General features: G+C 39.0%; 1 protein-coding gene across 4 annotated transcripts in view; it reads right to left on the bottom strand.

The window, feature by feature from the left end:
- Window positions 1-715: 715 nt before the first annotated feature.
- Window positions 716-13,210, bottom strand: part of znf438 (zinc finger protein 438) — a 44,215-nt gene continuing 31,720 nt past the window's right edge. For 3 of the 4 annotated variants that reach the window (XM_043254171.1, XM_043254172.1, XM_043254173.1), the window contains 2 exons: window positions 10,685-12,260; window positions 9,166-10,609 (listed from right to left, as the gene is read on the bottom strand). In XM_043254171.1, the coding sequence (XP_043110106.1) occupies window positions 10,045-10,609; window positions 10,685-12,260 (2,141 nt within the window). In that variant the 3' untranslated portion in view covers window positions 9,166-10,044. Of the gene's footprint in view, window positions 1,632-1,916; window positions 2,112-9,165; window positions 10,610-10,684; window positions 12,261-13,210 lie in introns of those variants that run through there. The other variant, XM_043254174.1, reaches the window with a different exon arrangement.

Below are 13,210 nucleotides of genomic sequence, written 5' to 3'. Positions count from 1 at the left end.
TTCTTTTTGTGTGTATACATATTTAAATATCACATTTCACTCTCACTCAAGTAAACAATATAGGCCTACATATAAAATAAAATATTATTTTTGTCTTTTAATTCTGATCTGATATCCTTGAGTTTCCTGAACAACCAGTAGTTACCGCCATGATGACTCCCTATTTCCGTTAGCTTGTTTTCCACTGATCTCAATAAAAATCCTGGTTGAAGCTAACCCCATACATGCCACAAACCAGAAACTGTCAGATAAAGTTAAATACGAGCTTGGTTTTTACATGTGCTGTTTCTAGTTACCACAAATAGCCTATAAGATGTTTTATTAAATATTTGTGTAGAAAACCAACGGATTAGAAAAGAATTTGATGCTGGAAGAGAAGAAAAAGAAGTGTTATTGAAGCTTTAAAAATAAAATATTCTCCAAATAAATTACATGTGTGTCCTTTCAAACACATATATGGGCTAAGAGTTATTAGCTAATAGAGCTAATAGTTTCCTTAATGAGCAGCATAATAATTTAAGTAATTTAAGTAGAATTAGAACACAAGAGCATTTACCTGTTGTGAAACGTAGGTCTATATATATATATATATATATATATATATATATATATATATATATATATATATATATATATATCTCTATAAAAAGTTATAAAGACACAGATTCTGCTGTTTATTTTGTATTTGTATCTACTGGATACAATACGTCTTGCATCTTTTCCACGGTGCCAGTTGAGGGGTGTGATAAAGCTTTCTTCAAATCTAAGTTTCACGACAGAATTAACTATAGCAACAGGAACACTTCTCGTGCTTGAGCAAATCTGATGATACTTTGAAAAAAATAGAAACGGATTTGTTATTATTTTGTTATATATATATATATATATATATATATGTGTGTAAATCCTTTTAGTTCTATTAGGGAGTTAGTTAGTGGGTCCAAAAGATGATTTGTGCAATAACAGATGTGTTGCGAAAATTATGCAGACACAATTCTATCATGCTATCATAAAAGTGCATAAGAACAGCAGTGGACTTTTGTTTTTTCAATTTATATCTTGGACTTTCCGAATAGAGGGCTGCATTTTTTTTTTTAATGCTAGGCCAGGCCTATAATGGGCTAGCAAGAGCTAGTGGGTGGCTTGCTGCTTATGGATATGCTATGTGTTTTTTAGTTCACAGAAATCTTTTCCCCATAGCTCTCCAAACTTACATGACCGACATTTCTTCCTCTATACTTCTTTCTGCTAGTCTTTATACTTTCATTTTTTTTTCCTTTTGTCTTCACAGTCCTGAAGCCGAATGTTGCGTGTAATGTTTTCCCAGAGTTAAAGGCATTGCTAGGAGGTTGCGCTTGTACCTTTGGATGATGTGTAGACGAAAAGGTGTTTAAAAGGCTTTGTTTCCTCAGAGGCATACACACACACACACACACACACACACCCCTGCAGTAAAACCTGATATGGCTCTCGTGATGGAGTCTGTCTTTGGCAGGTGCGGTTTCTTGGCGCTCCTTGTAGCCTGCGGCGATGGGGCTTTTTCGTTGACCGTGCTCTGTCCAAGAGAGCTGGAGAACATTACATCGCACATTATCTCAGAACAATAGGTCATATCCTGAAAGTTTTATTCCCTGTAACACACATGACAACACACTGAAAACGCAGCCCAAGCAAAACTCTAGAAATTGTCCTGGAATGTCCTGATTTTTTTTTATTTTTTATATTTAATGTGATATGAATTACTAGTAAATGCATAAATACATGATTTCAATATTGCTTATTACAACTGATGATATAAAAATGTTCTACAGAATAAATAAATTATGCTAAAGATGGAGCTAATTGCTTCAAAATAAAAACCTCAATAACCTAACATACAATTTGAGATTATGAGCAAAAGGCAAGCCAGTACTTACCTCAGTCTTTTATACAGTGTATTGCCACACTGTTCTGGCAAACGGTTTAACTTCCCCTAATTGGCCCTTTAAAAGCTGTGTTAAGGGTGTAAGCTATAGCAAGCTTGAGCTTTTGGCTGTCTGTGCTCTGTTGAGTCAGAAATATTGATATGCGATGTCTCTTGCCATTGTCCAAGTAAACAGCAGGTGGAAAGCCTAGAAGAAAATATCAATTCTCAGTTATCAGAGCCCTGGAGGCATGGCGTTATAGAAAACCAAAAGATCCCAGTGATACATGTATAAAGCTACATTATTAAAGTGTGCAGTTTTGAGATATAAGCCCGTGTGTGACTGTGTTCGGTAGGATGTTTGATATATTGGTTCTACCAGTCCCGTAATAGAACTTGGATGCGACGCGTGACACGTGTGGCCCAGGTACATGTGTGAGGTCAATGAGCTGTATGCACAACTCAACTGTCTACTGGTAAAGGCACAGCCAATGCATTAACTTGCTGAAAAAGCTTGTAAATCCACTCAGCCGTTTAATACAGGAAAGCTCAGATCTGCTCGCTCTATTCCTTTCTTACCCTTTTTTATTTTCTCTCTTTTTCCCTCCGGTGGCTGCATAACATGGTATTGATTATGGAGACATATGAGAGGTAGGCATTGCATTGACGTTGCTGTGCAGAGCTCTCTCACAAATAAGATGTAAAGAATTTAATGTTCCTTTCCGCAACTTGTATTTCATGACCCGTAATCTGGTAACGCAGTGATACTGATGGGTTTCGCTGTGCATGGCGTTGTGCCTGTTTGAGATCGAATGCAAAAAAACAACATCAATGTAATGCGAAAACTCCATATTATGCGTGTTTGAAGCCACAGAGAAATTCAGTATTGCCGTTTGAAGCGCTTCAGGTAGTTGAACAGAACAGAAAGAATGAGGCATTTACACAGTTTGGTTTAACCCTGCCAATGTTTGTGTGCTGTTTCGGCCTGTTTATTTTTCTTTTATGTTTATTTTATGGTTTCTCTGTTACCAAGACAGCCCTCTCCAAAGGAAAATGAATACGAGAGGTTTCTCAAGAGATCTTTTAAACCTGCATGCCAAATATTTCAACATCGCAAGTAACTGAAGGATACAGACCTGAACGCTTTTGGATTTGCTCCATGATTAGGCACCAAACTACACAGACCTTAATATAAAACTAGAAACAAGAGTGTTTTTCTTGATGAAACCTTGCTGGAAATGTAGTTTAAAATAGTTTCAACTTTAAAGTTAGAAGGTTACTGTATGAGGACCGCACAGGCCTTAAAGAGACAGATCACCCAACAATGGTCACACTCGTTTTTTTTTACAAACTTGTATCTATCAGTCATGCATTCAGGAAGCATTCATCAGTCTTCAAACAAGCTGAAGCTATGTAGTGAGATATTTTGTAACTTTTGTTTTACATAAGTCTATAGATAGATAGGTAGGGTATTAAACAAAATTCCCTAACTAATATGAAATAAACAAGGTATTTTTGATAAACCTGTACAAAACCTGTATAGTTTTAAAATTTGCCTTAACTAACCAAAATAAATCTTCCTTTTCTCTCTATAACATGTACACTCTCCTCTCTCTGTCCCTGTTTCTTCTCCCTCATCTGTCTGGTTATTATTCCTACCTGTCATCCGCTTCCCCAGCCCATACATACACCTTTCCCCTCTCTCCATTTTCCTCTCGCTCTGAGTGAATTTATCACCTCTCCGGTCCCCCCTCTAAACCTGTTAAACGCACTGAAAGGAGGAGCATTTTCTCAGGACCTGACAGGGAAGTCTATGCTGCGCCTGCAAAATGTGACTCATGGAAACAGCAGAGAGAGAGAGAGAGAAAAGAGATAAGGAGAGAGAGAGAGATATGAACGTAATTGATTCTGACCGCCGAGGTGGGATCCAGGTTTCCCGAGGGGGATCATCACAACGGGAGGCCACACTGTAACACTCCATCTGGGAAAGAGGGAGGAAGGAGGGATGGAATATAGCTGGAGGTGATAATGATAAAATGCTTTTCTTAATTGCAAATTGCGAGAACTCATTAGTCCTGCAAACTGGCGTGAAAGTGAAAACCGAGGAAAGGACGACTGGAGTGAAAAATGATAAACTCTCATTGTAATAGTTTATTAGATTCTAGTCTATGATGAAGCGTTATAAAAAAGGAGGGTCGCTTTAAAATACTTGTTGATGTTGCCGTAATGTCGCCTAGGTAAATGTAAGGCACTCCTCCATATCGCTTCTGACATTTTCCCGGCATCCAGTGCGACGAATATGCATTAGCTAATTAACCTATCAGATAAGGTTAAGAGAATTTCAGAGCATGCCGCAGGTAATTGCCATCAAAGGAGCAGAGGAGCATCATCAAAGGTTATGTGTGCAACAGTGTGTATGGATGCACAATTTCCTCCATGCACCGTGTATGTAGGTGAATAAATTATGTGTTATGCATTCATGTCTTAACGTGTGTAGGCGGCCGGTTTTTGAATATTAGTTAATGTAGCGCTTGCATGCACATAACATCAACATAATATTCATGCATGTCTGCAGGCCTGCGGTATGTCATTAGCCTTATTTGCAGAAAGACGTCGGATTGGGTGAATGTAGGTTATCACTCAGGCAGACCTAATTCCCTTGAGCCCCCCCTTAGATTTCCACTGTCAGGATCCTCCCTGTGGGAAGACATTGGAAGATAGCGGTGGGGCGGGACGGGGGGAGAGAAAATGCTCTACATCCTTTCCTAATTACTCCAGACTGCTCCGGTTAGCCTACCTGGGTCTCATTAAAAACAGTCAAACTTGGTGTACTTTCTCACTCCCCTTTCTAGATTAGTAAATATTGCTCTCATTAGGATGCTAAAGTACTGACAACCTAGAGCCAATTATCACTAATCTATTCTGGTGAATGAGCGAGCACTGATTGGCTGAGAATGAAAACAGGAGCGTGTTTAATCAACGGGGGAACAGCCGACTAAAAATAAACCAAACATATGTATTTGCGAACAACTTTAGTGACTTGAATAGTGTTTACGTAATCACTAAAAGCTCCCAGGTTGGCCCTTGGTGGAGTTGGGGCCCCTTTGTCGGGGCGGTAAAGCTTTGACCGTTGATGGTGAAATCAGGAAGTGTTCTAGATGAGCAGTTTAGTGGCTCTTTTGTCTGTGTGTGTAGTCTTGTGTGCGTTTCAGGTCAGAGTTGTGTGTGGGTAGTGAGATGTCCTGGGCAGATGGCTACTGTCCCTCTGGGCGGTCTACCAGAGACCCAGTGGAACAGAGTGATTCTGTACCATCTGGACCACACAGCACACAGGAGAGACCAAAAAGCGGCAATGTCACTGACAAGGGCTTCGTATTTACAAGTGTCTCCAGGTGTAGCACACTGCAATGGGAAGAAACATTTATATTCAAACCTCATAGATATTTTTGGTTTACTTTTTAATGAACCGCATTGCATTATATTATCAATATCATGTTCTCTTACCAATAAAATCAAGAAGGATGAGAAGCGTAGGAAGCAGACTTGCTTTCAGATTACTTTGAATTTAGTCTCACTACACTACTGTTCAAAAGTTTGTTGTTTTTAAAAGAAATAACATCAGAATTAGGCTACTTATTCCTGTGATGGCAAAGCTTTTTTTTCAGCAGCCATTACTTTAATCTTCAGAAATCGTTCAAGAAAGAATTATTATTATCAATGTTAAAAACAGTTCTGCTTAATATTTGTGTGATACGTTTTTGTTCGGGACTCTTTGATGAATAGAATATGGTGGCAGAAACGAGATGCAGCACAAAAAGGTAGCGCAACACCACAGAAACAGGTCACAACACAAAATTAGCACAACATAATAGGAACAAGCCACAATATGATGTGGAAATTTGGTTGCGTAGTGCACTATTGGGCCACCGTAACAGCATGTTCAGAATACAGCATTAATTTGAGATTGAAAACATTTTGCATGCATGTAAATTGGCAATAGGTTAAAATTATTTTATCTAAGTTAAATTGATCTCGTTTTTAGAATGATTAGATGTTATTGTTGGCCTTTTACATTTCAAACAATTTGTGATGGATCAATACAAGTATCATTCTACATTTTTAAATCCTCTATAACGTCAAATAAATAGATCATATTACAGGTTATGAGAGATGAGATGCTTCCTTTCTCTCATAAAGCTTCTAATTTCAGTGAATGTGTTAATTCAGTTCACATTACACTCCGGGTTCCAGAAATGCCCGTGTCTGTAAATGCAGGTGACGGTTATGTACTTCAGACACACCCTTCACTTCATTCATTCATCTTCAGCTCGGCATCATCTCTTTATTTCTCCTCCCCCGAGCAAACCAGGACGGATCGATAGAGCTTCTCGCTTCCATTAGTCTCCATGCAGCTTAATGCTGCATTAAAACGTCTACACGCTCGCCGTATCTGGGCTGCTTCTTTTTTTGGACGGGAGAACTTTTTCTATCATTCTTTCATCGGTATCCATTCATCATAGTTCATGAAGAATTCATCCTCATCACGGTCATCTCTGCAAATGAAATGGATGGCGCGCGCCCGTGCGGTTTCACCGTCAGTTCTCCCCATTTCTTTTACCGTCTTTTCTTACGCGTTTTATTTTCCCCAGCATTGCGTCTCTGCAATCTCCTCCTACTTCCTTTCTCTCTCCTGCAACCTCCTTTCTGCCTCTCTTTTCCCCAGCCCTACATCCTTCATTTACTTTAAAACAGACACTCTCCTCCTTCTAAAGCTCCATCCTCTAATCCTGTTAGAAGGATGGGCTTTGATCTCCTGTGAGTGATCATGTTTCTGGTGTGAAGAGAGAGAGTGGAAGTGAGAAAGAGTGCCACACAGATTAAAGAGGAATATGCATCGGTGTTGACGTTCCTTCACTACCTGCATCTGAAGTGACTGCACTATTGGGACAGAGAAGTTATGATCATTTAATGCAGGTTATAAATCAGAGCCAGAGCCGCTCGGGAAGCACTGAGGAATACAATATAAAACGTGATAGAAAGAGTGTAAGTCACAATTATAAGCGATATAAAATACTGGATGTTGCTTTGTGACCAAAATGATCACACTGGGATGGGAAACTGCGCTTTCTAGTAGTCGTTGGAAATGTGCGTATTAATATTACGATATAATGATGACATGATCATGATGCAAGACATTCAAGCAGACATTATAAAAGCATTAGCACTCCTTCAGTGAATATAGGTTGTTGTATAAATATAAATCCATCATGTGTCCAGCTGAAATTGATTTAATTCTTGCCTTACACGGCTCACTGTTCTGTGCAACCTACAAATGAAGTCTTGCGGTAAATGTCTTTGTAATATGGAATAAGATAAGCCTTAAGAAGCAGCAGCTTATGTGTTGGCTTGTGCTCATTAGAGTGATGACGGGAGAAATCAAAGTCAGACAGCCAGGAGGTTGTAGCATACAATAAACACACCAACCATACTGTCGTTAGTTATTTATTTTTTATTTAGGCACCAATAATCAATAATGCAGGGAAGATTCTCTCTCTGTCGTACAAATGCTATTCAGGGCTTAGTTTATCTTAAGCCACAAACAGACACGTTTAACTATCACAGTGGCGGGGAAATCTTCAGAACTGGAAATGCTACAAGACACTTGTGTCATTTTACTGGCTTGTTTAGTGAAACCGATTCAAATGCTTTCCATGATTAAACAATCAATCACTTTGAATATAATAAGACCACATTTTAAACAAAATCATTTTTTTTTTTTTTTTTTTTTTTTTTTTAAGGTAAATCAGGCGTAAGTCAGGAGCAATCCACCAAAGACGAGTTGTACAACGAAGACACTTACGGGTAATTTTAACAAGACAAGCAGCATTTATCTGTTTATGGACTGTCAAGATCAAAATTACTGACTTTAGCTTATCTAAAATATGAATTCAACTTTGAAAGACATATGAAATGGTGCTTTGGGATTTGCAGTTCGTTTAGTGTCAAGAATGCAACGTTAGTGAACTTTTTCGGTTTGCTTTACACAGCACCAGTTAAACTAGATCACTGTTTACAGAACAAACACCAGTCAAAAGTTTGAACACATTCTTATTCTTTATCATTACTACTGTCTATATACACACACCATATATATATATATATATATATATATATATATATATATATATATATATATATATATATATATATATATATATTTAGAATAGTAAAGAAAAAAAAAAAAACAAATAACATTTTATTTAAAGGTTGGAACACGCTACAGATACACTGGTTGACTAAAACGCCTAAATTACATGACACACTCTCAGAAATGAAGGTACAAAAGCTGTCACTGGGACAGTACCTTTTCAAAAGGTACACTTTTGTACCTATTAGGTTCAAATATGTACAGTTTAATTACTAATATGTACCTTTTAGGTACCAAAATGGACTCTTTACAAACATGTACCTTTTGAGAAGGTACAAAAGCTGTCCCTGGGGTAGTACCTTTATTTCTGTTGTATTTCTGTTTATTTCTGTTCCAAACACAACTAAAGTTGGCTAAAAATATTTATATGTCTGATATTCTCCAACTGAAATGAATCATTGTCTTAACATTTTTTACCCATTATACACTGTGATTTTCTAAAACTCTTGAGTTCGACCACCCAATATCGGCAAACTGGCTGTAACTTTTGGAAACTAGAATAGACTATTCCAGACTGCGAAATGGGGAAAAATCATGTAGTGTATTTCAGCCTTTAAGCAGCCTAGACTCCAGCTCTGCACACTCTGGGCAGTCTCTCAACTCAGTAATGAAGAATCCACCTGGGAAGTGTTTTTTTTGAATAGTATTGAAAGAGTTGCCATGTGTGCTGGGCACTTGTTGGCTGCTTTCTTTACTATTTGGTCCCATTAACTTTTTTTTTTTTTTTTTTTTTTTTTTGCATTTTAATGAAAAGCTTAGTGAAAAAAAAACAAAAAGACACATAGGTGTCATTTACGTAAGACCTAATAACATCTAAGCATTGCTGAATCATCAGTGTGCTCAAACCTTTGACTGGTAATGTTGCTGAATCTGCATGTTTAACGTTTAAGACACTGTAAGAGGTTAATATATTTCATTGTTAATTTTTTTTAGAACAAACAGCAGGGGACATCTTTGTGTAAATATATATTCTCAATATACAGCTGTATATAATATTTTTAGATATATTTGCAATCTATCTATACAAGTATACATATATAACAATTAGGAGGGATTTTTTTTTAACATTCCTTTACCCTGATATTTTTTATGAACAGAAATATGTTTGAATAGACTGATAATATAAATAAATCACCACTTGTCACCATAAAAAAAAAAAAAACATTTTAAATACGTAACATTTCCATCCAAAAATACAACATAGAATATTTAATGAAGAACACATACATACATACATTCATACTAAATTTAACAGCTAAAGTTCGGCCAAACTGACTTTATTATTTCTTAACAATATTTTAAATCCTTACTAGTGGACCTGCTTGTCTTAGACTAAAAAGTCAGCAGAGGTTTTCTGGCAGTATTTATTTTAGCTGTGGAATGAGGTCTGAAACTGTGTGATTATGTATATGTGTTTGTGGAATGTCACTGATAATCTGTGTTACTTTGAATGTTCTTTGACATGTCATTTCAAGCATGCTAATCATTCCCCATTTGTATTCAGACTATAGCAAATTTTCAATTTGTGTGAGAGGCAATGTGTTTTTGATGAGCCTTTGTTAGTCCGTTTCACCTGATTCACTCAACTGAAGCAGTCACTAACACACTGTGTCCACAAACCTTAAAAATTATAATTATCATCCTTAGGGTTTTCTGTTTGCTGGCAGTTATATTACATCTGCAGCTGGGCCATGGTAATGTTGACTGAATTTACGGTTTGTGAGTTTTATAGACTATTTTCTTGCACGTTAAAGAAAAAGACCAAACATAAAACATTACAAAATTTAAGCATTACAAAACAACATTTGTTAAAAAGCAGTGCAAAACAAAATAACATAAAAAGTCAATAATTCTTTTTTGCATTAACGTCACTGCATCCAGCATAAACCACACACTCGACACACGGAGCAAATAATAAATGACCCATTTGGAGTTAATTTGGCCCATCAGTAAGCTTGCTCTCCCCTTTGAAGTCCAGGACATCCCATAGAAGGGTGGGGTTTTCACAGTTGTGCTGTGCCCTCCAATGCTCAATAACATCTTGTTTCTTATTAAACACCTTACTGCAAAGGATGCAGTTAAAGTGAGAGCCCACCCTCAAGGATATACCTTTACCCCTTAGTACATGGCCCTCCTTACCTATTATCTCCTCTTCGTCCTCCTCTTCTTGACTCACTCTGGCTTCTTGATGGTGAGAATGGAGGTGGCGTTTGAACTTGGAAAAGGAGAAGAACTCCTCGTCGCAGGTGCCGCAGTGAACTAGGTTGCGTTTCTCATTAAGCTGCCTCCAGTAATGTGCTGCATGTTTGACCAGTTCATCCTCTGCTTCACGGCCCCCGCGCATGGCCCCGTCCCTCAACCGCACCTGGACCTCTTCTCCGTGCACATACAACAAATGCAGCTTCATGTCAGCAAAGGTAGGGGTGATGGCCTGGCAGCGCCCACACTTAATTTGTAGCTCGACCGGGTCAACACGTTGTTCATCAGCTTCTGAAGACCTGCAAGACAAGGAACGTCTATGTCAAGAACGAGAAGGCTTTAGCAATAGCCAACACTCAAAGTTTGTTACTTACTCTCCTACAGACATGTTTTCTTCATGTTGACTGATGGACGGTTCAACAGTAAGTATTACCCGGTGCACCTCTCTCAAGTGGCTGAAGTAGACACCCACATAGCCAAATGACTTCTCACAGAATTCACAGCAAAGGCTCTTCCGGGGCCTGCTTTCAGCATGGTGCAGCTTCATATGTGTGCTAAGACTGCCTGAGTGAGCGTAGGCCTTCCTGCATACCGGGCAGACGTAAGGCCGCAGGTTAGTGTGGCTGTTCATGTGGCTCTGCAAGTGATGCTTGAACTGGAAACACCTGTTGCAGGTAGGACATCGATGCAGTGGACGACTTCCTGTGTAAATCATTCCTCCACCACTTTTACATTCTAACACAGACTGCTGATCAGTAGCTTGCGAAGACTGTGGAGCACTTGATATCTGCTGTCCTAATACGAGCTCCTGATCAAGGTTCTCTGATGCTGACAAGGAAGGGAGCGGAACAAGTTGTGGAATAGTAGTTTCCATGACCAGTACCGGCTTGGGACGAATACTCCGATACTTTTTGGATATATCAAGCAGCTTCTCTTGAGAGGCAGAATTCGAAGCACCAGTTGGAAGTTTCTCAGGTACCCTCCTTCTGAAAAACGACAGGGATCTCTTCTTTCGAGCTTCGAAGGCTAGAATATCCTCCATTGTTTTTCTCTTCCTCCCCCGTTTCTTGCCTGGAGGTTTCTTGATTTGGGTGTTGATGTGGTCTTGGATTAGGCTTTCGCTTTTAACTTTGCTGTCTGTGGACTTGATTTTGTCTGGAGGGCTTTTCAGGCTGCTTTTGGCTCCAGTCTGCTTGTCTGAGAACGGGGTGCTGGCGAGGCTGGTTGGTGCCAGGAGGGAGTTCTTCACCTTGGCATAAGGCAGGATGGGCAGCTTGCCCTTGGGTGGAGATGGAATGATCTGAACAGCTTTGCTAAAGATAGTGGGTGAGAGGACCGTGATGGCACTGCCAGCCGAGGCTTGACCTTCAATTTGGGTTTTAACCGATGAGATTTTCTTGACAGGGGCAACAAGGGGGGTTCCATGCTGATTTTTAAGTGGACCGGCATCGCTTTTTTGTTCCACTTTTCGATCTGTCTGCGAACCTGGGAGCAAGGGGTTGATTTCAGACGAAGTTGGAGCATCGATCATAACAAGCTGCTCTGAGTCTGAATTCTGTTCTGATTTCACAGCAGGTAATTGAGCTTGTATGGTTGCAGAAACCTTGGCTGGACTCGGTATCTTGCTACTGCCTTTTTCTGGAGCGCTCTTGCTTCGCACTGGTTGGTATCTAGGAATAGGCAGCTTAAGGTTCTTCTGGATTGGCTGTTGCTGTTGTGTCTGAGGTAAGGCCACCAACGAGAAGGTCCCCTCTTGTCCGGCCACCTGCATGAGTGCATAGTTTTGGGCAGGGACAAGTATGGATTTTGGGCTGACAGCCGTGGATGCTTCTGGAAGGGCTGGGGGAGGTTGGCAGGATAGAACAGCAGAGGATGGAACCACTGCTGGGGCTTTGGGGGCAATGCTGCGAAACTGGAGACCCTTCATTTGAGAGTGGGGTCGTGCATCACCTGTCAAAACAAGATAACGCCTTCAACGTTGTCATTTAAGAAATAAAATGTAACAAAAGTGAACTGAAAGAAAAAAAGAAAGAAAGAGAGAGAGAGTCTAACTCCTTTTTCATTCTCTCTCTAACACACACAAATTTACCCTCGGGCAAAGAGTTTGAGCCCTCTTTGATTCAAGCTCGGCGTACTGCTCTTGTTCATGCTGCAGCTCACTAAGTCTTATACCATACTCATGCTTCCTAATGCACACTGACACACACACGCACATACATTTGCAGAAGGAATAAAGCACCTTTAAAGTACAACAGCTGCCCAGCAGTAGAAAATAAAATTAAACAACCATGCTTAAAACAAGTCATGACTGTCCACACAACCTTGTGGCCTTCTACTTAATTGTTGATGTAAAAATAACAAATATGAAAAAAAAAAAAAAAACTCATAGATTTACATATATTCAGACACATTCATCTATAGTGGCTAAACCAATTAATTTGTTCACCAATTCACCAGTTAAGCCAACTATGTAACAAACTGCATAGTTCTCTATAACCTTTTGGCAAAAGAGATGCTTTAGAATAATGTTTGATTAATTAGAAATAAGTATTTAGTAGCAAGTACTACTAAACTGAGACGTTAGTCATGAGAAGAAAAAAATGTGAGAAAAAAGTAAAGAGTAGATTGCTGATGAAGATGGAAAATATATAAATGATGTTTCAGCACTTAGTTTTCAGAAGTCTGTAAGCACAAAACATGGTAATGTCTAATCCCATTTAGGCTGCTATAGAATTAATTAGGTTAAAAACAGAAACATCATAAAGAGCTGGGCTTTTACCGGACCTAAAGGGGAAGATGAGAACAGTTGAAGGGAAGGAGAGTTCTCTATTTTAGGTGAAAGAAATGGGAACTTATTTTTAGCCATAGAGAAAAATAGCATCACGGACCAATTAGCAGAA

This window comes from Puntigrus tetrazona, chromosome 12 (genome assembly GCF_018831695.1).
Source record: "Puntigrus tetrazona isolate hp1 chromosome 12, ASM1883169v1, whole genome shotgun sequence".
In the NCBI taxonomy this organism is placed as follows: domain Eukaryota; kingdom Metazoa; phylum Chordata; class Actinopteri; order Cypriniformes; family Cyprinidae; genus Puntigrus; species Puntigrus tetrazona.
The sequence above is the reverse complement of the archived record's forward strand: the minus strand, read 5'-3'. Positions and strand labels throughout refer to the sequence as shown.